Source organism: Abramis brama, assembly GCF_963993115.1.
Source record: "Abramis brama genome assembly, chromosome: 12".
NCBI classification, from domain to species: Eukaryota; Metazoa; Chordata; class Actinopteri; order Cypriniformes; family Leuciscidae; genus Abramis; species Abramis brama.
In genome coordinates, this window is record NC_139974.1 from 7465722 (window position 1) to 7491826 (window position 26105).

The 26105-nt window shown below is 37.6% G+C and overlaps 1 protein-coding gene and 1 long non-coding RNA gene across 3 annotated transcripts; both read left to right on the plus strand.

The window, feature by feature from the left end:
- The first annotated feature begins 3200 nt into the window (after window positions 1–3200).
- LOC311093385 lies at window positions 3201–4700 on the plus strand. Its single transcript, XR_014608410.1, has 3 exons — window positions 3201–3387; window positions 4365–4412; window positions 4630–4700. It is a non-coding gene; the product is annotated as an uncharacterized lncRNA (long non-coding RNA).
- A 13966-nt stretch (window positions 4701–18666) lies between these two features.
- On the plus strand, window positions 18667–23580 carry LOC311093379 (E3 ubiquitin-protein ligase TRIM39-like). 2 transcript variants are annotated; one of them, XM_084130730.1, is made up of 7 exons: window positions 18667–19284; window positions 19860–20431; window positions 20547–20642; window positions 21659–21892; window positions 21984–22122; window positions 22778–22813; window positions 22964–23580. In XM_084130730.1, the coding sequence occupies exons 2-7, from the start codon at window positions 19862–19864 to the stop codon at window positions 23509–23511; spliced, it is 1623 nt and encodes a 540-aa protein (XP_083986856.1). In that variant the 5' UTR covers window positions 18667–19284; window positions 19860–19861; the 3' UTR covers window positions 23512–23580. The 2 variants fall into 2 exon arrangements, with proteins under 2 accessions (XP_083986856.1, XP_083986857.1); XM_084130731.1 differs by having other exon boundaries at window positions 18935–19284; window positions 22787–22813.
- Window positions 23581–26105: the final 2525 nt, after the last annotated feature.

Below are 26105 nucleotides of genomic sequence, written 5' to 3' on the forward strand. Positions count from 1 at the left end.
GGCTTTCAGTTACCGCGAGTATTAACCACACTAGCGTTTGTTGCAGGCATGTGTGTAGTACAACATGCAATACTGACATTTTCAGACGCCTGAAAAGTGTCAGAATGTGAGAAGAGTGGATATCGCCCGGTTTCAGCGGGGTTAAAACACTCCATTCTCTTTTCGCCAGTGACGCACGGGAACCGTAGAAACGGTGTTCGGTTGCAGGCAAGCGGGTACTACGCGCTTGCTGGCTGCAAAAATACACCTCTGCAGTCGCCCCCGGGGGACTGACAGAGCGGAGCATTGGCGGCATAAATATATGCCGCAAGACCGGGAAACGAACTCCGGTCTCCCATGCGTTAAAACCTATCATTCCACCACTGAGCCACAGGGGGATACAGGCTTTTGTTATGCGTTGAGCGTCAACATGTATTCTTCGGCGTTTGCTGGCAGGCGTGCGCTTGCTGCAAATGACATTTCCAGTCGCCGACAGGGAACTGGGAAATGTAAGAGAAAAGGGGGCCAGTAACTACGAACACACTTTTCTCCTTTCGCCGGTGAATGACGCGCAGAGGCAGGGTAGTTTTTCTTGTAACGTAAAGAAAAACTAACCCCGACCGTCTGCTTCCAGGAGGAGCAGCCTCGGAGAAGGATGCCAGGTGAGTCCTCAGAGTCACCATAGGCAATCGGCTCGGAGTGAGGGCGGTCGCCGTCAGCGAGCGCGAGAGCTGCGAGATCCTCTAGGAAAGGGGGGGGGCGTCTTGAAAAAGACGCCCGGCTCTTTTAGTGTAAAATGTACATACATAATACACATTATACACAGAAAATATATAGAAGGATATAGGCGCCGGAATGCGCAGCAGGTACGGCAGTGGAAGGCGGCGCTGGCCAGCGGCTTCAAGTGGCTCGTCCCGCTGAATTGCTTCTCAGACGACGCGTTGCTTCTCTCGTGATCCAACGATGCGTGAGCTTCGCTGAAGAGATGAAAAATCAAGTGAGTCTGCCTTTTCGAGCTACCTTTATAAGGCTAGGCCACGCCCGTTTCGGCGGGAAGTGGCAAGGAGGGCGCGAAGCGCCCTCATTGGTCTGATGTTGCATCAGCCCTCGCTCGATAGGCTTATGCAGTTGCCGCAGAGCAGCCAATGAGCGAGCGAGCCGTCTCGCCTATGGCTGTATGCTGCTGCAAATGCGCTTTACAATATTACAAAATTAAGGATAATTTTTTGCTTCAGTATTTCGTGAAAAGAGACTTTTCCCGTAGCGTCTTAGCTAAGACGCAGTACGAGAGAACTCTCGTAAGAGAACTGCTTTCCAGACCTAACTGCGGGAAACGATGACGAAATCACGTGATATTTGGCAGCTCTTTCAAGGGTTGCGTACTAAACGTGCTGTCATAGCTTGAAATGCTAATATAGTCAGGGCTCTGAGAAAATCGCTTTGTTACTTTCGTCCCGCGTTACTTTCGCCCCGGTTCTCCCCTACCTTATTGCTTTTATAAAACGGTTACCACGGAATACAAATATTAATCCCGAAACATATGTATCTATGCAACTTTCATGAAGTAAAATGAATCACTAAAAACCAATTCCTTCCGCTGGAGAAAAAAAAATAGTCCCTGACCATAAAGCAACAGAAGTAGTTACATTATTTCTCCATTAGATGGAGACAAAGACTGTCTTAATGAGTGAGTCAGTCAGTCAGTAGAGAAGACTTTTGAAATGACTCAAACTTGTGATCACGGAGAAGAAAGACGCAACTGACATGACTATAGGCACAGACAACCCCTATTAACTGTTAAAAGTACAAGATATCACACCGGACATTCAAACGGATTTTTTATTATGAATATATAGCACTGACCTGAAGGAAAATGCTATATCTAGCCTACTGTAAATGCAGGTACACTCGCTTTCTCGATCTCATCCAGAAGTTGTTACTGGAAATGAAAATCAGCATTGTGATTCTTTTTGTACACAAACTTAAAATAACCAAAAGACACGTAACAGTTAAACAGCGGACAGATACAGGCTAGTGCTGTATCTGAATAAGTCACGGCTGAAGGGCGTTGTTAGGCACGACGCAAATATGAAACATTGGCCGAGGTTCTCGGTTAAAGCTAGCGGGTATTAATGTCTGGCTATAATTGTTGTAGAAATTGTGTTACTAAGACTTCTGTACACCCAAATAGTTGAATTTCCAAAACAGCCTAATACATGAATGAACCTCATCGTCGATTATGGTCTAGTCTGAATCTAACATCATAACTAACATGGTCAGGCTGGTTGTTTCCATGTTCTAACGCTGCGGCAGCTTCCCGCAAAAGCTCACTAACAGATTTCGCCATATCTCGTTGTCTCGATTACAATATAATCACATTTAAATAATTTCGTTTCACACATTCAACTCATGCACACGGGACGTCGACGACTTCACTTTACAGAAGGCGTGTCTCAGCGCCGTTACTAGAATAAGCCACACCCACTCATTAACATAGAATTTGCATGCAGGTTGTCTTTGAAAATGAAAACGAAAATGAAAACTGTGAAATAAAAGAGGAATTAAAATGAAAACGAAAATTTACATTTGTATTTGAATTGTGTCACTATTATTGCGTGAGCGTTACTAAAGAGCATTGTAAAAACTGTATTTGTAGTTTCTTTTTCACGTTTGGCTTTTCATTTTAATATTGGCAGTCTTGCCTCGAGACTGTAGTGAAAATGAAATGTGAAATCACCAATTGCATTTTATTTTTCAATTTGACAGGGATAATGCTGTGAAAATGAAATCATTTAATTTCATTCTCAATTTTGTCACATATTTTGCGTACTGTTTTCTGTAATGAAATCGTTAATCTGGTTTTAATTTTCATTTTAATCATTTAATTTATTTATTTAAATTTGGCAGAAAATGCCTTCCATATCTTTAGTCCTGATTATGATTAATAATGATTCCTACACTATTCAATAATGGATGAATGCATTGGATCCACATTTTAATGCTCTGTTTGTGTATTGAGTGTGTGTTGCAGTATTTAACACATGATGGATTGAGTGATTGTTTAGTTCTGATGGTTTTAACAGAGACGGCACACTGTTAAATGTCGCTGTAGATTTAGCAGCACAGCACTGTAATAACCTACAGTACAATACTGCATTTCTATATTACAGTAAAGTACCGTAATTTGCATTGTATTGTGGGTAATTTTGTTTGAGCGGGAACATTTTACAGTAAATTTTAGTGTTGCTGTAACCTAGCTGTAACCTGGCTGTAAAATGCCTGGCAAAAATACAGGGTTGCTGTAAACAGAGAGCGCGCGCGCGCCGCCCGACTGACGTCAGAGCACAACTGCAGCAGGCAGACGCAGATCACTCGCTGGATCTCACTCTGCGGATATCTGGAAATTTGGTAAGTTAATTTTGAATTTTATAATAAGGTTTTAGGATTTTACACTATAGTGTACAAATGACAGTGGAAGTTTAGCCAGCGACGGTTGCAAAAACACCGTTAGTTAGAGCTGCTCTTTCACCCCGATGCTTGTCACGACATTTTCAAATCTAACTCGAGATTTGAACATTGAATAAACATTACCTTACGGTTTATTTCGACCAAAACAGACTTGGTGATTGTTTGAAAGGTGGAAGGACAAATCGAGGTGGTTATTAACGTTAAATGTGTTATACGATGGTCTGCGAGATAAAATTACTGCATTTGACATTGTACGTTTGAAGGATCTTATGATAACTAAAATGTCTGTTATCTGATCGTTTCCATAACATCCGAGCCCGTCAGTGGTAAAAACAAGCACTTATAATAGACATAACGTTATTTTGCTCAAACTGCTATATTTGCAGTCCGTTTCTCGGATGGCGAACTTGATGATGTAATGATTTTACGAACTTTTATGATAAATACTGGACCAAATTTAATTAGTCGTTTAGAAACAAAAACACATGAAAACACGTGTTAAAAATACTGCACTTTCCTTTGCAACGCAAGATGGGTGATTTGGTCTAAGAGAGATTGGTACCAGTTTAGCCTTTTATTTCATTTCTATTTAGGCGGGATACCCAGTTCTGTAGCATTGTGATTTGTAATGACAAATAATGATTACTATAATAATTAAAAATATGAATAAAGTGTGTAAATTGTTTAAAAAAAACTATCAGAGTTAATAATGATCTATTAGGCAACAAAGACAAGTAAAATGCATGCCAAAAAAGCAAGTTAGAATATTTAGAGAGGTCAAGTGAAGCTTAAAGTGAACGTGAAGCTTATTTTTATTAACCTAGATGTATTGTAACGTAAAGCAGATGTATGAAATATATGTCCTCAACAAGAAACATAACAGTTAACTGAATAATATGTATTTTGATTTCTTACAGCTCTACAGTGTGGGCCAATTTTATTTGCAGCCTGGAAAGGAGTTTTCTGTAAGTATTAGCCATGTTAATACAATGTTTTAAACTTAAAGTTTAAAAATCTAAAGGTTACATTTTTTTTAATTTTTTTTATTGGCTGTTTTTTTTTTTTTTTTTTTTTACAGAATTTTCTTTTACAATTTATCTCTTTCACTGTCTGCTCATCTTTATTGGTGCTGTGGATAACAGGTTTTGTCATACGTGTTTTTGTGTGTCATGTCTTTTTCAGTTTTGGTCACCGCCAGGTTCCAGTACCACCTCAGCTACAGCTGCAAGTCATGCAGTTTCTCAACCTCTCACACCGACTTTTTGGAACTCCAGCTTATTCACCATATCCCCCAGAGTTAGATAAGTGAAGTCCATATTTACCCTTTTCATCTCCGTGCGTGCTGTAACTCTGTCTGACGCACCCACCGCTAGCCTAGCTTAGCACAAAGACTGGAGGTAAACGGCTCCAGATAGCATACTGCTCCCAATAAGTGACAAAATAACGCCATCATTTTCCTATTTACATGTTGTGATTTGTATAGTCACAGTGTGTACAAATAACAAGGTCACATGAGACACAACCATCTTCTAACCGTACACATACTGGGAACTATATTCTCAGAAGGCGAATCACTACTACATGGGCGGAGTGATTAGTGCAACACTCTGAGCGAACTCTGCTCCTCACCTGAGCAGCTTCTCAGGTGCTGCGAGCAAATCACTCCGCAGAAGTAGCAGTGCTTCGCCTTCTGAGAATATAGTTCCCAGTATGTGTACGGTTAGAAGATGGCTGTGTCTCATGTGACCTTGTTATTTGTACATGCTGTGACTTTACAAATCATAACATGTAAATAGGAAAATGTTGGCGTTATTTTGTCACTTATTGAGCAGTATGCTAGCTGGAGCCGTTTACCTCCAGTCTTTGTGCTAAGCTAGGCTAGCGGTGGGTGCGTCAGACAGAGTTACAGCACGCACGGAGATGAAAAGGGTATGTATGGACTTATCTAACTCTGGGGGATACGGTGAATAAGCCAAAGTCCCAAAAAGTCGGCATGTTCCTTTAACTATCCCTTTAAAAGCTGTTTACCTGTAAAGTGCTGGTGTACTGGACATGCAGTGTTCCTAAATGAAATGTTTTTTTCACAAATACACAATAGTGTAATTGATTAATAAAAAATGTTTTTGACAAAACATTGTTTGGATTGATTGATTTGCAGTTATTCTGAAGTTGCCGTATAATATTATTACCTGTAAATTTATATACTGTAATAACTACATATTATATAAATATAATAAAATCATTATTAGTAATTTGAAAATTATATTTAGCAATAATGTGTCAATATAGATATTACAGTACAATACTGTATAATTAATTACAGCAGAAGCAGAAACATTACAAAAATACAGTAAAAATACAGTAACGTGCTGTTTTGTAGTTTAAGTACTGATCTTGTGTACTGTAAAGTAAATTCCAGTACAGTTACTGTAAATCAAAATACAGTAACTTGCTGGCAACCTTGCTGCCAGTACTGTACTGTAAAAATACAAGAAAATTGTTAACAGTGCAGGACAAATGTTCTGTCCACTGAGGTTTAGGACACAAGATGAAATCAAAGACCCCAGAGAACGGCTTTAATGGGACCCGGAGTCTCTCCTGGGACAAAGACACAATTTTCATATTTCCATAAACAGAGTCAACTGCATCTAACGGAAGAGTCATGAGAATTTCTTAAACCAACGGCTACAGATTATGTTTATAAAGGGGTTTGGAAAGATTATTTCTGCTTTGTGATGTTTTTAATCCTCATATTTTTTGTTTCTGGACCTTTTTATGTAAAGTAGGTCTATTTGGAGTATGATCGTCATTAATAAAATGTCAAACCAAGCTGCATTATCAGCATTAAACCTTTGTATCAGACCTTACCTTTTAAAGAACTCCGTGTCTCCATCAGTCCATCTTTTCCACTGGATGTGTGTGGAAAGTCTGCAGTGAGAAACCTGTAGTAATTCATAAAAACAAGCAAAAAAAAAAAAAAAAAAAAAAAAACCTTATCAGATATCTTATCTTTTATTGGTTTTTAAAGTGAAACATAATTTGACTAAACCTCAAATGATATTTGAAAGTTGTTGTTTTATGTATGTAACAAATATTTTATGAAAGGAAACGACAGCAGGAGCAGTTTTACAGAAGCCATTCATATGTAAAAATACATCAAACATTTAAAAACAAAGTTAAAAGTATTCTTTTGAAAGCAACACAAATAGGAAGCCACCTGTTAAATCATTATTAATATGTGAATATTTCATATGAGACTTATTAAAAATGAATGGATAAAACACCAATGCATGTGCATTAAAATACTGTAAAATTCACTGTTTAATACAAACAACATTTTCTGTCCAGATTCTAATGCATCATTACATGATTCAATCCTGTCTCGCTGAACACACACCTCACATATTAACACTCAGTGTGTGTTTTGTTCAGATGTAAGTTTCATTGAGGAATGTTGATGTTGGAGGGAATTTAAAGGCCTGATGTTAATGCAAACACATGGAAAATTACTCAAACGTAAAATCACAACTATGCAAAGAAGGACTGCAATGATGAGAACAATAAAATCTCAGGAAACTGAGTCACTTTGGCATGAAACACACGTTGAGTTCAAATTATTTGAGTTTATCATTTAAACTATAAAATGCATTTACCCAATCAAATGTGTCGTTCTAGTTTAGAGATTTTTAACATACAGATTTGGGAGAATGTAACCTAAACTTTACATGTATAAATGATGTCAAACGTTTCATAAATGTGTTTCTACAGAAGCAGTTTTGAATTATTTGGCATTGCAGTTTTTGCAGAGAATCTTTGTCCCGTCGGGGAAGAATCCAGCGCCGACCAGAGACACCGAACACTCAGAACACTTAAAACACGACTGATGCCACTGACGATCCTCAAACGACACCTACTTCCCTTCTCCAAAACCTGACAAAAACATTGAGAGGAGTTTCATTTTGAGCAGCCGTTTCTAAAATCTCTATAACCACATTATCATAATTTCAAATTAACATAATTTAAATTGTTTATAAACATTGATAAGGACACACTCTAAGAAAAGTCTGTAAAAATGTGGAACAATGTGTTAATGAAGGAATTTTCCATATTGATGTTTCACAGGTGTTTTACCCGTATTTTGAATTCTGCATTGTGTTGTGATTTATGGTTAATAGAAAAGTCTGTAAACTTAACTGTAAACAGAACTTTTCTGGGGTTTTTTATGGATTTTTTTTTTTTTTTTTTTTTTACAGCGTTATTCTGCTAAAGATGATTTACTCAGTGTTGTTCCAAACTTATATTGCTTGCTTCTGTTGTAATAGACATAATGAAAGTGAATGGGGACTGGGGCTGTTGAGCTTTTTTTAAATGACAAAAAAACAACAACATGGTTTATGCAACTTGTATGTTATATGTTTAAGTCATGTTTTGCTTGACTACTTTTGTCATTTTTCTATGTGTCACTTTTAGGGCTTGACAGCCCCAGTCTCCATTCACTCTCATTAAATTAAAAAGAGCAGCATGGACTTTCTGCGTAATATCTTCTTTTGTTTTCCATAGAAGAAGTCATTGGGGTTTGGACCGACATGAGGATGAGTACATCAAAATAAATATATGTATTATATATATACTATATATACATTTTTTAAATGAACGATTTTTTATATTTTAAAAACAAAATTTTTGTTTTTTGTTGAATGACATGTTCGACACGATTTTATGGCTAATAGTATGATATACAGTAGTGAGAATATGAAGCTCATAATTGGATGAAAATAAAACACATCAATTTTATTCAGAGGTCCAAACTTTTTCCAAAAGGAAAAAACATGCACTTTGTTGTTGCTGATATTTAATTGCCTCATAAATTGATTCAATTCTGATTGTTTGTAAATCATTGAGATCTTTATTACAGTATAGCATAAACCCATATAAAAATCAGTCGTCACTCAATATCTGCCAATAATGTCTTAGTTAGATGATATTTAAATGCTTAGTTTGATAATCAAATCTCTGTAGTTTTTATTGTGGGAGGCAAAATGTATAATGCAAAACAATGATGACTGAGAGATGAACAAATAAATGTAACAAATAAAAGTTGCTTCAGTCCAGTTCATCTTGAAATATTAATAACAATATAAACTTTTTTTCTTTTTCTTTTTTTTTTTACCTAAAAAAAATCAAGATTTCACAGCAAAAAGACACGTGAACCAAGACCTAAAGGGGAATGTTTTAGTTAGAACTTTATTAAAAGTTTAATAAAAAATAACTATTACTCATAAAATAGATGACATGTAGTAGATTGTGGTCAGCAAAGTTTTGATCATGTTTTAGAAATGTGCGAATCAAATAGGCTATGATACACTTTAGGGTTAAAACATATAAACAGTGAGATATTTGATATTGATATTTGAGTTAGATATTATATTCTCATAGGTCATGACCCGGTGGATGAGAGACTCTTGAGTCCCGATGAACAAGCAGAACTTTATTCAAACACACTCAACAGCCTCCAAACACACGACCCTGTTTATGTGACAACTGTCTCTTGTTTCTGACAGTGTTTCTGTTCTCAGCTGAAGGAACTGCTAATGACGAGCGCTCTTGTTAAGGACACATTAACACACACTGACCTGTGATGGGTTTGTCGCAGGCGGCACATTTTTGGGCGTACAGGTTACTGAAGCACTTCACACAGAACGGATCTTCACCCTGCGTTGTGAAAGGCTGTCCGGCCAGCTGGACTTTACAACCCGAACACAAGAAACATTCTTTATGCCAGGGCTCGTCTCTGTACGTAACGCCACCCTGAACCAAGATCTGGAAGAGCCGAGACCAAACACACTGGCATTCACTGCGTACAACTTAACGAGGTTAGCAATGAAATAAAAGCAAAAAATACTCAGTATTTAGATTAATCTTCAGATGTGTGTAGTTTACACTCTTAAAAGTTTCCAAAGGGGTTTTTTTTCACTCATTTGCATAAACTCCAAAACAAAAATCTGAATATTGGATGAAGTCAGGTGCAAAATTCTTGTTTCATTATGTTGACATATTATAAATCAAAGGTTTTTAGAGAGAGGATTTCTCTTTTTATCACTCCATAAATCAGCAAATACTGTCAACAAATAAGTTTTCACCATGTTTTTAGGAATAAATTGTATAATATTAGGCAAATGATATATGAACAAACCTCTCAGTAAAAACCTTCAGAATATAGATATGAATAAAACTTTAATGTTTGGTGTAAGTGATGCTGAACTGGAGAAAAAAACTCATTTTAAAAAAGCAAACTTTAAAGATATGAATTGTAATTGAAATCTAGAGATGTAAATAAAGTACAATTAAAAGTGTATTTTGGATGTTTTCTTTACACCACCTGACGGAAGACGTTATCAAAAATATTTCACTATTGTAAGTTAATGTTAAATAGAGAAAAACATTTTACATAAAGTAACTTGTACTGTATTCTACTTGGTTGGACCTTGTTATTGAAACACAAAATAACCAATACAATCTCAAGCACCAAAAGCAGCCCATACTAATCATCTAAGTTCTCTTTATCTGGAAAGTATGCTCTTTTCATTTATTTATAGCCTACATGGTTGCAATTTAGGCCTAAGCCTTTTTTTTTTTTTTTCATAATTTCAAAGACGTTCAGTTATTGTGCTTAATTTTATGCCATCTATGTATCTTCCTGACAAAAAAAACAAACAACAACAACAAAAAAAACACTTTTATGTTTATCATTTTGAATAGAGGTTGATGATACAGTAAAATCCATTGGTGTAGCTATACATTGAAAATGGGTAAAATTCAACAATTTGGGATTGAGGATTGGGATTGAACAATATAGGGCCTTTAAAATGAAGATTACAAAAGAAAAGTTTATTAAGAATGAGAGTATAGAAGGATATTAAGATATCTTTGTTACTTTTAGAGTTACAGGCACACAAACTATGGAAAATACTATTTATGACACTCAGTAATGTTCAATTGTGTTGATAGAAAAAATAACAAGATACATTTCTAGTTTCAACATTATTTGTTCTTCAGAAAATGTGCGACCATTGAAAATGTGTACTAATTTACTCATGGAGCTATTGAAGATTCACGTGCTTTTTATTATATCCAACAAAGCAGGAAAAAACCAACGAAGAAGAATGAATAACAACTGTAGTGACACACTAGATGGCAATACAACAGTGACACCTATTGGCAAATTACTATATAACAACACTCCCACTTAATTTTACAATAGGACTAAGCCATTTCTTAGTAAATGATATTAACACACAAAAAAAAATAAAAAAACATAATTAGTCCTTTTTCCATGTTAATCGTTTTACACCCATAACATATTTAACACTAAACACAGTTTAGCCATTTAAAATCAGACTAAACAGAATTAAATGAAACAGAGTCCAATCTCACTCCTAAGATACTCAAACTTCTGTCTCACCAATGGCTTGGTCAAGATATCTGCCTTCATGTCAGCTGTGGGACAGTATTGCAGTTGTATTTGTCCATTCTGCACATATTCACGAATGTAATGGTAGCGAATGTCAATGTGCTTGGTTCTAGAATGATCAACTGGATTCTTTGCAATTGCAATAGCTCCTTGGTTGTCCTCCAGGATTACCACAGGAGTAGCATCCATTCCAAGATCACTTAGTAGTCGTCTTAGCCAGGCACATTCCTGAGCTGCTTGGCTAAGTGCAACATACTCAGCCTCTGCTGTCGAAAGAGCAACAGTTTCTTGCTGAGCCAACTCACTGCTCCTCCACCCAGTAAGAACACATTACCGGTTGTAGAGCGACGATCGTCCTGATCTCCAGCCCAGTCAGCATCTGAGAAACCGACCAAAGTTCCAGACTCTGACCGCTCATACTTGAGAGTGAGTTTCAGTGTTCCCTTCAAGTACCGTAGAATTCTCTTTACCGCAGTCAGATGTGCAACACTTGGATTGGCATTGAACTTTGACACAACGCTCACTGCTTGTGCTATGTCGGGTCGTGTGGCCATCGCAGCATACAGTAGGCTACCTACCATAGACTGGTAAATACTTGGGTTCACAGGCTTGCTGACACCATCGTTCCTTTTTAGCTTTACATTTACATCAGCTGGAGTTGCAACGGGATTTGCCTCATGCATAACATACTTTTGAAGAATGGCTTCAATGTAATGCTTCTGATGAAGGAACACACAGTTTTTTTCTTTGTCTTGGATGACAGAGATCCCCAAGATATAGGACAGTTCTCTCATGTCCATCATCTTGTAGCGCTTCTTAAGAGCGAGTTTCAGCTCTTCCATGGTTTCCATCGACTCTGTGATCAGAATTAGATCATCAACATACACAGCTAATATCTCCAGCTCCTGTCGAGATCTCACGAACACACACGGGTCTGATGTACTCTGTTTGAAGCCAATGTTCTTCATGAACTCTGTGAAAGTTTTACTCCAGCAGCGAGGAGACTGCTTCAGTCCATATATTGACTTCTTCAGCTTGCACACCAAACTTTCCTCCCCTGGTCTGATGTATCCCTCTGGTTTCTCCATATATATTTCCTCATCCAGGTGTCCATTTAGAAATGCAGTTACCACATCCATCTGATGCACATGCATGTTATTCTGGACAGCGAAGGACAGCAACGTACGAATTGAGCTAAAACGTACCACAGGTGAAAAAGTTTCATCGTAGTCGGCACCATACTTCTGTGAGTAACCCTTAGCAACAAGTCTGCACTTGTATCTCTCCACTCGTCCGTCACTATGATGCTTGACTTTAAACACCCATCTCGATCCTATGGCCTTCCGATCCTTTGGTAATTTCACTAAATCCCACGTCTTATTTTCCAGCAGTGATTCATATTCCAAGTCAGCCGCCTCCTGCCATTCCTTTGCATTAGGACTCATCATTGCCTCTTTGAGTGTGCTTGGTTCTGCAACACAACAAACACTTGCATAATGATCAACAGTCACCAGGTCGGCAAACTCATCATAACCATATCTCTTAGCTGGTTTTCTGATTCTGCCACCTTCTCTAGCAGTTTCATCGACAGTAGCATCGACTGGTGTTCTCTCGTCAGTTTTCACTATAACTTCGTTCTCCGAACAAGAAATGTCCACTTCTTGTTTCAAGTCAAAGTCTGACTCGTTGAAGATCACATCCCGACGAATTAGAATCCTCCTTTTTTCTTCATCGAACAAGCGATAGCCCTTGGCATTGTTGGCATATCCCACGAAACACAGCTTCACAGCCTTCTTGTCCAATTTTCTTTTTTCTGTGTCTGGGACATGTGCATAAGCTACACAACCAAACACTTTCATGTGACTCACATTTGGCTGTTTGTCGCACCATCTCTGGTAGGGCGTCACTTGTTTCAGTACAGATGTGGGGAGTCTGTTCTGTATGTAAGCTGCAGTCGCTACAGCCTCTGCCCAGTATGACTTTGGTTATTTAGCGTGAGAGAGCATGGTTCTCGCTGCTTCAATTAATGTCCTATTTTTTTTTTTCTGCAACACCATTTTGCTGAGGTGTGTGAGGTACAGTTGTCTCATGGTGGATACCTTGAGCCTTCAAGTATTCTTGAAATTCTTTGGATGTGTATTCCCCACCATTATCCGTTCTTAGTCTTGCTATTTTCTGTCCGCACTCATTGGATAATGTTTTCTCAAATTCCTTGAATTTGCAAAGAACTTCACTCTTCTACTTCATAAAGTATACCTTGCAACATCTAGAATAGTCATCAATAAAAGTCACAAAGTACTTTGATCCACCTACCAATTCAGTCTGCATGGGACCACAGACGTCACTATGAACCAACTGTAGTTTACGTTTGGAACGGATCTCTCCCACTGGCTTATGTGGCTTCCTAGACAGCTTGCCTTCCACACATGCTTCACAGAAGGGAACTTCTTTCTCTGCAGGAAAGTCCACTCCATTCACCAGTTTTTTAAGTTCCTTCAACTTAGTGGTGTGACCCAGTCGCTGGTGCCACAAACTGGCTGCTATTAATGCACTTGACGCACAGTGACAGACGGGCGAACTTCCCTCGACATCCAGCTGATACAATCCATCAGATCTTTGTGTTCCCATTCCTCTGAGATTTCCATTTTTATCACGGATGTAACAGCGAGACTTCTTGAACTGCACCGTATTTCCTTTTTTTACAGCAGCTCCCACTGAGAAGAGATTCCCGGATAACTTGGGAACATACAGCACATCAAACATTGTGACATTTTTTACATCACTGTTTTTTAATGTCATTCTCAGTTTAACGTTACCAAGTCCTAGAGCATCAACCACTCTGCCATCACCGAGTTTCACAGACTGTGCTTTTGGAAATTGCTGGTAGTCTCGAAGAATTTATTCATGACACGTCATGTGCTTTGAGGCTCCAGAGTCGATTAACCACTCTACCTGTTGTGTCATCTTATTCTTATCCTTATCCATCTTATCCTCTCTGGCGACAAAGGCACTTTCAGACGAGTCTTCATCATGTTCACATGTTACATTTTTGGCTTTGTGTGTTTTAGTCTGTTTTTTCTTATTTGGACAGTCACGCTTGATATGTCCTTATTTCCCACACTTGTAACATCTCCACATCTCCACGATCTGTCTGCTCTCACTGCCTTGGTGTTAGCCTGCATATCACTACGAACTTGTGTTGACATCGCTGACGTGCCACCGGACGCAGCACCACTGGACATAGCACCACCATAGTTACCATCAGCAGACACTCGCTTTTGTTCTTCATTTATCAATGCTTGCTGAACAAACTGAAGCGTTAAACTGTCCAACTTAGTTTCCAGTGCAGTGACAATTGTAGCATAGCTTGGTGGCAAGCTACCCAGTAGTGTTACAATCTGGTCCTCCTCTTCAATCACCGCACCTATTGCCCCTAGCTGGTCAGTTAACTCCTTCATTCGTTTCAAATGTTCAGTTATGTTTTCTCCTTCCTTCATTTCACATCTGAAGTATTTTTTCTTCAGAAACAGTTTGTTTGCAAGAGTGTCTCTTTCAAAATGTCCTTTTAGCGTGTCCCACGCTTCCTTAGGCGTCTTACAGCTTGTTATCAGGTACAACTGGGGCGTACTCACATTCAGCACCAACACAGAAAACGCTTTTTCTTTCCGTTTTTCAAATTCTGCTCTTGCCTGTGCATTTGCTCCTTCTGCACGTTGTCAGTCTCCATTACCATGCCCCATAGTCCTTTAGCTTTCATCAAATGTTCCATTTGAAATTTCCACGTTGCCCAGTTCTCTGGCCCACTCAGCTTTTCAATAAACAGTTTATCCTCCATTGTGAGTTCCACAACACTGTCTATTTAACACACACACACAAAAAAAAAAACTGTGTAAAAGTACCTCTTCTTTGCTTTAGCGAAGATCTGGGCCCATAACCTATTGAAGTTTCACGTGCTTTTTATTATATCCAACAAAGCAGGAAAAAAACAACGAAGAAGAATGAATAACAACTGTAGTGACACACTAGATGGCAATACAACAGTGACACCTATTGGCAACTTACTATATAACAACAGGAGCCACATTAACATCCCTATAAATTGGGGCTTAAAATGAACCATATTCGGCCTTAAAAAGTAAGAAACCAAAATAAAAGTTTGTTAAGAATTAGAATCTAAAAGGATATTAAGATATTTTTAAAATGAGTTGCAGGCATGCAAATTTCGGGCAAAAAACAAAAAGTAGTGCTTTTTCCCATTTTAAAAATGTCACCGTTGGCATAGCTAATGAAACAAAGATGGCTAAAGTCAACCGATTTAGCTAAATAGACCTAACAATCTCTGTGTAAAAGTAAAATAATGATGAGGTTCTTAAGTCATTTTAACCCCCCTGTAATCTGACTCCAAATCTCATGTGAAAATTGTGGCTTTTGTGAAATATGAAATATTTGTGAAATATTTTGGCTTTCTTCTTCATTTATGTTTGTCTTTCTTCGAAATATTTTTTTTAACAAAATAAAAAATTTGAGCCGGGAAAGTTTCTGAAATGTGGTTGCTTTTTCCATGAAATGACCCAAATGTGTTTGTCTGAGAACCTTTTATACATCTTTTGTACACATATTTAATTGCAAATTCTGAAATGATATGCACGTGGTACAGTACAAATATTTTGAGTGTCCCTTATTCCGTCCCTTATTTTCCTATAAAGAACCACGATTGTCCCTTATCTTTTCCATAAGTTGGCAACCCTAAAACTGCTCAATATTAAAGCTTACAATTTGACTTTTTGTAAAACTGCTATGAAACGATGTGAAATGAGCGCTTTACGAATACATTTTGACAGTAACTTCATCTAACTTGATTCGTGTAAATTCATCAAAATATTATCCAATTGATCGTTACTGAAATCGGCATATCACTTAATATTTCTGTAGTAGGCCTACGGCTAAACAGCATAGTAGATAATTAATAAATTCGTACATAAAGGAATGCGCATGCTCATGCCTCAAGCGTCTACGCCAATAAGATTGCTGTATTATAAACCAATAAAATCGGGTGTGGGCGGTATTTTTTTTACAGTCTATGGGGAGGTGTTACAATATATTCGGTTCCTGAAATATTTGGTTCCAATGGGTGGAGCTACCATGAATATTCACGAGACCATAGTGTGGGCGGGGCGACAATGTAAGCGAGTGGAACGGAAATTATTAGCGTGAGCGCCTGCTCGTTTTGTTTTATGGATTATTTATTTCAAACAGGTAATAAAGTTAAACGAAGTTAATCTTAAACTACTCGGATATATTTTATAAATAATTCATCATTTTGTAGCATGTGTTTCAGTACTCTGAGTTTACCTGAACTATTACAGACCTGATCCTGTAGGAAGCGTTGCAAGACCTACAATAAAGGCATATTTCTCCAATTTTTCCCAGATTAGTTGTTGCTGACATTATAGAACTGTTCGTTTCTCATGAGTGACTGAGATTAGGATTTTTAAAGGTGTGTGATTGCTGTTTAAATAAACATTTACAAATATATTCTTGTGTCTTTATTCTGTCTCCCAAAGTTGTCTGCATATTAATAAAATAGCCTTTAAATTATAGGCTGATAGCTCAAGACGACATAAGAACTTGGAGTTGCATGTTGCATGCTTTGGATGTTGCTTTATACTGACTTAACTGAAAATCTTTTTGATACACAACCTTTACGTTATCAAAGATTGTCATAAATGTTAAGCTTCAGCTGCATTAACAGTTGTTTTCTCTAGCAATGCTTTAGAACGTTAGTCAAATTAATTGATAATAATGACTAACCATTAATCATAAAAATTAGGCCTACATCTTATCAGTTTAGTAATGTTATCATTTTTATGTAATCTTTTTGTAAACAAGTGAACACAAAAACACACTGGTGTAGAAGGCATGGGTATACCAAAATATTAAGGAAAGGTATATTTATAAATACATATTTGAATAATATAGTAAATATTTTATTAGTCCTGCTGTATTAATTTTGTCCTTGATCCCATTTTTTTCTCTTGTCTAACATTCTTGTTTTTACAGCTGAATATGAATAAAATATGTAATTTTAAGACACTGTATCTTACTATAAAAATAATTTCGAGTTAATGAATGAATGCTTTACACAGAAATATGTTGAGGCAGATGTTTTTGTTTATCAATTTTAAACAGTCTAGATCATATTTAGGATAGGTAGATAGCGTTATGCATATAGTTTTATATTATACAAATTATATGCATTATATTCTTTAAATGAGAATACTTTTTAATTATATGTCCATATCCCACCACACCTGAGAAACTGACCTCTGTTTCTGACCTCTATTTCTGTGCAATTTACTATTGTACACAGCTTTGTCAAATAAATAATTGGTTCAGTAAATATAGTTTGTGAAGCATTCAACATCCAATTAGCTATGAAAATAACGAGTCTCAACCACAATTCATATAAATAAACCCATCTTTGTTGACTTTGTCATTTTAGCTGTCAATATAGATAAGGAAATGTTTAAAACCTTAAAAAATCTGGAAAGGTTCCTCATGGTGTTTCTAAAAAATAAATAAAAATATGTCCTTCTTAGAAGGGCACAGAAGGTGAGTTAAGTAGCCTAACACTTAGTGATTTCTGTCTCTTCATGATCAAAACATACTACTTTTAGATGAGGTCTTATACTATATTATAGAGTGAGGTTTTTATTTGCCCTAGATGCAAACACCCTTAATTTTGTACTCCCATGCATGATATCAATGAAAGAAAATATGAAATTTGGTATTGCCATATAAAAAACTAAATTAAATAAATCAAATTGTTAGAGTTTTGTCTCTGTTTTATTACAATTAAGTGCACTTACCTTTGGAATGGTACATTCAAAACTACAAATTGCACAAACTGAGTATAAAATTACTTTAGTTGGACCTTGCTATGTATACATCAATACAATTGAAATAATTATCACTTAATTTGACCAATGTTCTAAAGCATTGCTAGAGAAAAGAACTGTTAAAGCAACTGAAGCTTAACATTTATAACCTCTGACAGTTGTGTATCAAAAAGATTTTCAGTTGAGTGTAGAGCAACATTCAAAGCATGCAACAACATGCAAGTCCAAGTAGCCTATGTTGTCTTGAGCTATCATCCTATAAAAGCTATTTCAATACAGACAACTTTGGGAGACAGAATCAAAACAAGAATATATTTGTAAATATTTATTTAAACATGCAATAATAGACATTTAAAAAGCTTAATCTCAGTAATTCGTGAGCAACAAACAGTTAAGCCTTGTTTATACTCGACGCGTCCGCACGAGCGCGAAGGTGCGCGCGCCAAAAATGACGTCATTGCGGTGTGGGCGGTCGTGCGCGTTGGGACCCAATTTCGCCTGGCGGTGTGCGCGACATTTTTTGTAACAACGCGCGCGGCGCCGCATCCGAAGATGAACGACTTCGAGCCGAATCTGGCCGAGCTCGAACTTTTCACCATACCGGCACCCAGTTTGCACGTCTAAATGAGTTGCTTACATTTTAAAAGTGAGCATACAATAGCATAAAAAGTATTTTTAAAGAACATAAAGGTCCATGTTTAAAAAAAATGTTCACGAAACCTAATGAAATGTTTAGTAAAATTAGAAAATATGTAAGAGATCGTTAATTTAGTTATGTTGTATACACATTCTCATATCCATATATTTTGTTTTATTGTCACTAGTAATAATCTCAGGGTTTACTGGGTTTTACACGATTCGGTGGCCGTGTACTAAAATAAACATTGTCACGTGTGTATAGCTTCTTCTTCTAACTGCTGATTCCTGATGGTTAGAGGATAATTACTTGAGTCGCCCTCTATCGTTTCAAAGAATAGTACAACGGCGAGCGCGTCGAGTATAAACGCCTCGTCCGTTTGGGGAGGTGCGCGCGCAGTCTGCGGAGACTCGCGCTGCGGAGCCGGGCGAAAGTATAAACAAGGCTTTAGGAGTAGTTTAGGACAAAACGCTATCTGAGGCGCTCAGGCTAATAATTTCTGTTCCACTCGCTTGTATATGCCCCGCCCATGCACGCTATGGTCTAGTGAATATTCATGATAGCTCCACCCATTGGAACCAAATATTTCAGGAACCGAATATATTGTAACACCGGCCTTAATGTGCCGACCATAGGTGCCGACCCGCCCTAATCGTCCACTCTGGGGCACTCGGAGCTCTGACATCACTGTAGTTCAGAGAGAGATTCAGAGAAAGTAAAACTAACTTGATCAACAACAATATGGACTCCTGAAACGATCAACCTCTTTAAACAACAGAATATTTATTGATCCGTTCAAAGAGTCTTGTGGACACATCTGATCCTCATAGGTAAGAGATAGAAATATAAGAGAGATTGTGCTGAACAGGTTTCTAATGGAAGTGATCTGGTTTAGTAGGTTTGTGTCGAACTGGAATAAGTTGAACAGAACCAGGTTTAATCATATATAATACTCAACTATTTTAGTTGTTTACTGCACTGAAATGGTATCAGAATTGTATTTAAATATGTCATTTGATTGGTTGTGATACAAAGATTGGCGTTTCTGTCATTTTGTCACAAAACATAGGCTATAACGACTAAAGAAACAGGAAGTAAATGACCCGCAGACAGACTGAACACAAACCTGCTAAACTGCAGATGAAAATGACATTTACATTAAACAATTAAGATGAAAATTACTCTTGGACATATAATATGTTTTATGGAGAGCTTTATTTGTTGTAAATATATGAGCCCGGTGCGTCGCGCAGGTGTCGCATTATAAATCACGCCACCGGCCTCGTCCTGCACGCCACAATATATTTTAATATTATAAGAAACTTAAATTGACTGTGTGTATCAAGTGTGTCCAAACTTTAAACTAGTAGTGTAGGTGATTTATCTTCATCATATTTCTCTCCAGGGATGTCTTCCTCCAGCGGTTCACTGACTGAGGAGCTTCAGTGCTCTATATGTCTGGACGTGTTCACTGATCCAGTCACCACTCCATGTGGACACAACTTCTGCAAGACCTGTCTGAATAAGTGCTGGGACAACAGCCAGACCTGCAACTGTCCATATTGTAAAGAAACATTCAAGCACAGACCTGATCTCAAGATTAACACCACACTCCGAGAGCTCGTAGATCACTATAAAAAGAAAAGTCCTGAGAAAAAAGCTGAAGTTCTGAAAAAAGCTGAAGTTCTGTGTGACGTCTGTGAGGAAAGAAAGTCGAAAGCCCTGAAGTCGTGTCTGGTGTGTCAGAGCTCTTACTGTGAAACTCACCTGGAGCCTCATTTGAGAATGGCAGGTTTAAAGAAACACAAACTGATCAATCCTGTGAGTAATCTGGAGGACTATATATGTCAGAAACATGAGAGACCTCTGGAGCTGTTCTGTAGAGATGATCAGACTATCGTGTGCCTGATGTGTGGTGTAACAGACCACAAGAACCACAGCACTGTTTCTTTAGAAGAGGAGAGTGAAGAGAAGAAGGTAAAAGTTGCTGATTAAACTGATTTTAAATGGCTCTTATCATGAGGAATCACATGTTCTTTAATATAAATGAATCAATTATGAAAACATATTGTGTGTTGTTCTCTGTCTATAGACTCAACTGATGAAGACACAGAAAGACACACAGCAGATGATCCAGGACAGAATCAAGAAGATTCAAGACGTCAAACACTCAGCAGAAGTCAGAAAAGTGAGTTTAAAATAATTTTAATATCTATTGTTGTTTATTGAATTGCTGTATAAAACTCAAATTCACACTGTTGGTCTGAATATCAACATGTCTGTGATTTCCTGATCACTTATGCTGGGTACACACCAAAAATATTTTTTTACATCTTATAAGATTTTCTAAATGTGATAGACCACAAACATGAGGACAAAAAACCGTTTTGCTCCTATAGTGTGTGGTGTGCCATGATGTGACAAAGACAGCACACCACACACAAACAGATTTTCAACCAGAGTCTCGACTGTGAACACAGGAAATCTCGCAAAATCTTGTGAGACCTCAGAATAAGCATGGCGGACGATATGCAGGAAGAAATTGCGATGATGGTGTTTGGAAAGGTTTTACACAACACGTTGTATAAACATTCGTGCTGTTGCCACAAATCAACAAGCTGATCCTCCATCTCTGCTGTCCACATCAATTTCACTTTGTGCTGCGCCATGACTGCGTTTGTTTTGCTTCCGTCTTCCATCATCTCGCTTTCTGATTGGATATTGTTTAGTTTCACTTAATAATCTCCAGATCGTGCGCGCGTTTGTCCTCGGGGTGCCCCCCCCACATCAGGATTTCTGATCGTAAATATTAAACATGTTGTATATTTACGATTCGCGATCGAGGCGGCTCCGACGTTCTTCCGATTAGGTTCGGACACTTAACACACCTCACACCAAGGGAAAATCTGATAAAATAATCTGTAGAACCGTCAAGATAATTGGGACATAGCTAGGATTGTCGGAAGGGGGAAATCGGCCCTAAATCAGCCCAATTCTCTTTTGGTGTGTACCCAGCATTACTAAAGTAATAACACATCATCTCTCCTCAACAAGACACATGATTTGAGGAATCATTCAGTGCAAACGGTGCAGAATGAGGGATTTTGAAAACCGCCTAAAAACACTGAAGTATGAGAAATAATAACACTGATTCTTCTCCTCACAAACACCACTAATAATGTGTTGATTGTCCTGGTTGAGCAGAGAAACACAGAGAAGGAGAAAGCAGCCCGTGTGGAGCTCTTCACTGATCTCATCTGCTCCATTGAGAGATGTCAGACTGAACTGCTGGAGATGATGGAGGAGCAGCAGAAAGCAGCAGAGAAACAGGAGGAAGAGCTCATTGAAGAGCTGGAGCAGGAGATCACTGAGCTAAAGATGAGAAACACTGAGCTGGAGCAGCTCTCACACACTGAAGATCACCTCCACCTCCTACAGGTCAGTCAACATCTCTCTGATCAATGATAATGCAGTATATGACACCATAACACTCCCCATGATGAAGGATTTCTCCTCTCTCCTGCTGTAGATTTACTCATCCCTGTGCATCTCTAGAAACACCAGGAACTGGTCTGAGATCAGTGTGAAGACTGATGAGAGTCTGGAGACTCTGAGGAGAGCTCTGACTAAACTGCAGGACTCTCTACAGGAGAAACTCACGCTAACTGGTACAGTAATATCAAATACACCGTACAGATACATATATTTATCATCTTTTAATATCAGTAATGAAGAATGAGTCTGTTAAAGCTGAAATAAGAGAAGTGTGTGATCATGTGTTTGTGTCTCATTATCATCACACTTCTTCTTGAAGAGAGCAGGTCATATTCATCTCTAATTTCAGAAAACATGCAGTAAATTCATCTTGTACTAGAAGCTTCATCACTGTAACCAGAACCTTGAGGCTTTAGTAAATCTGTGAACACTTTTAGATGATAAACTACTCAGAAACATTTATTTATTATCTCTGTCTACATTTGTTGAATCAAGATTTTTAAATGTTTCTAAGAAAATCAAATTAATAGACAGTATGGGTTTAAGAGGTAGGCCTACATTGTATTCTTCCTGCAGGCCCGTAGCTTATATTTTAAAATCTTAAAAGTTTATTTTGTTAAAATCTTTTTTTTAAAATCACTCCAAAACTACATTGTGATGAATAACATTAGTCACAAAAATAACATATTGATTCTTTAAATATCAGCAGAGAAACATAGATCAGATAAAACATGATGTTGTACACAATTCTTTAAATATAACCTAAAATCTTGTCTATAATTCACACATAAACATGTCAAAGATCTGATGGTGTTTTATTGTCATTAGTCTCTACAGAACTGAAGAGGAGACAGCAGTATGCAGGTACAGTGTGCTGTCTGCACTACACTAGATTACATTCAGATACTCACAGCTTCATCACTGACCGACAGTATGATTAAACACTGATTACATATTACAAACATCATCACTAAATAACTGTATTAAGTTGTGATATATATTCTGTTTTCTCAGTGGATGTGACTCTGGATCCTGATACAGCTCATCCAAACCTCATCCTGTCTGATGATGGAAAACAAGTGAAACATGGAGACATTAGACAGAAACTCCCAGACAAACCAGAGAGATTTGATAGATATGTAATTGTTCTAGGAAAGGAGGGATTCTCCTCAGGGAGATTTTATTTTGAGGTGCAGGTGAAGGGAAAGACTGACTGGACTTTAGGAGTGGCCAGAGAATCCATTAACAGGAAGGGAGAGATCACACTGAGTCCCAGTAATGGACACTGGACTGTGATTCTGAGGAATGGGAATGAATATAAAGCCTGTGCTGATTCTCGTGTCTCTCTGTGTGTGAGAGTGAAGCCGCAGCGGGTCGGTGTGTTTGTGGATTATGAGGAGGGTCTGGTCTCCTTTTATGATGTGGAGTCCAGCTCTCATCTCTACTCTTTCACTGATCAGTCTTTCACTGGGAAACTCTATCCATTGTTTAGCCCAAAACTTAATGATGGAGGTAAAAACTCAACTCCACTGATCATCACTCCTGTCAAATACAATAAATGAATTTACAGCCCTAATATGAAATACTCAATGAAAATTATTTATATAATTAAAAATCTAAACATGTTGCTATTTTTTCATCATTGGTTTTTAATTGTTAAAATCTATCATTCTAGCTATAATTGCAAATTATAATGTAAAAATATAATGCTTGTTTAAAATTTTATTTTCAACTTTTCATAATTATTCATGCCATTGTTTTCTCTCATCTCAAACTGACAAAGTGAAAGTGCCTGTCATTTTTTTTTACATTAAAATAAACCAGTTCTATAGACAAATTTTAACACATCAGTTTCATTTGAATGCTTTTTAAAAAAAATATATATACCGTTGGCATATATTTAAATAAAATTAACTGTTAATTTTGCTGATATTAAGTAGAGACAAATCTGAAACCTTTGACTTTTTAAAAGAATATTTTTCTTTGTCTGAGATGATTCTTTTAAAGAGACATTTATGTTTCTGTTTGTTTAACTGATATCAGCAGTCACTGTGAGAGAATGGCGTCCTCTGCTGGAGACTTTTGGAAACTTTATTAAACTCATCAGTATATGTTTGATATACCTGTATAAACTATACCTGTTCCATCTCTATACAGCACTCTGACTCTGTATGCATTATTGTCCGACTCGAAATGAACACCGTTACTGAGAGTTTCTGATATTATCATCATTCCGTGAGATGAGATTGTCCTGAGAGACTGAGCGCGAGCTCATGAAGCTCCGCCCCCTGGGCCGTGCAGCAGCAGCTTATTTGCATTTAAAGGGCACACACTAAAACAGCGCGTTTTTCTGAGCCCCAAAAAATGACAAATTAAACATGCTGTAAAAAATGATCTGTTGGGTATTTTGAGCTAAAACATCACATACACACTCTGGGGACATCAGAGACTTATTTTACATCTTGTGAAAAGGGGCATAATACGGGACCTTTAAATGACTGCCTGCAAAAGTGTGCGCTCCCCTGAACTAATACTTAGTTGAAGCAGTCTTTGATTTTTATTACTCAGTCTGTTTGGACAGGAGTCTATTAGCTTGGCACATCCTGACTTAGGAATATTTTCCCACTCTTCTTTGCGAACATTTAAGATCTGTTAAATTGCTAGGTCATCTCTTGGACATGGTCATCTGTGACCTGGTCGACCTGAAAAGTTTCAATAGGATTCAGGTCTGGGCTCTAGCTGGGCCATTACAAAACATTCATCTTGTTTGCTGAGGTCATTCTTTGTTGATTTAGATGTGGGTTTTGGATCATTGTCATGCTGAAAGTTGAAAGTTCTCTTTATTTTCAGCTGTGTTAAAATCGACTGGTACTTGGAGCTACTCATGATTCCCTCCTTCACTAAATCCTCAGTTCCAGCTGAAGAAAAGCAGTCTCAAAGCTCAATGCTGCATCTCAATGCTTCCCCGAGGGTCTGCTGTTCTTCTAATGTTGTGCTGTGTTGTTTTTGTGCCAAACATTGCTTTTTCAAATTTGGCGAAAAAGTTCAATCTTTGTCTCATCAGGCCATAAAACATTTTCCTATGTTTCCTATGTTTTTGCATATACTGGGCTTGGATGTTTTTTAATCAGGAAAGGTGTGTGTCTTTGCCCCGTGAGAGAACACGGAGATAGATGTCACATGTAGGGAGAAACCAGTACTTGCCAGAAAGAGCTGCAACTCTTCATGTTGCTGTAGGTCTTTTGAGAATCTCCCTGACCAGTTTTCTCTTTTTCTTCTCATATGTTTTGTAGGGATGCCCTGTTATTAATAATGTCACTGACGTGCCATTTTTTCTCCATTGATGACTGTCTAAGTTGAGCTGCATTTGTCCTGGAAACTCTTAACCAATGTTGCCAAACAAACAGGCTTTTGCAAGTCTGCTGAAATCTCTTCTTCATAACCTGATAGAAACAGCAGTCCCAATACAAATAGACACACATGAACCAAATACACCGAATACAGGGACAAATGTAAATGTGTGAATACAGGAGGAGCTCTGACATCACTGTAGTTCAGAGAGATTCAGAGAAAGTGAACCTTGATCAACAACAACATGGACTCCTGAAACGATCAACCTCTTTAAACTACAGAATATTTATTGATCCGTTCAAAGAGTCTTGTGGACACATCTGATCCTCACAGGTAAGAGATAGAAATATAAGAGAGATTGAGCTGAACAGGTTTCTAATGGAAGTGATCTGGTTTAGTAGGTTTATGTCAAACTGGAATAAGTTGAACAGAACCAGGTTTAAGCATGTCAAATACTTAACTAATTTAGTTGTTTACTGCACTGAAATGGTATCAGAATTGTATTAAAAGTGTGTCATTTGATTGGTTGTAAAGCAAAGTTTGGTGTTTCTGTCATTTTGTCACTGACAGAAAGACTAAAGAAACAGGAAGTAAATGACCCGCAGATTCACTGAACACAAACCTGCTAAACTGCAGATGAAAATCACTTTTATATTAAAACTACACTTGACTATATAATGCATTTTGTGGAGAGATCTATCTATCTATCTATACATACATATATATATATCTTTATTGCTTGAAAAATATATCACTTGTACTTTGTACTTTTGTTAATCTAAACAGCAGGTCAAAGTTCAGATTG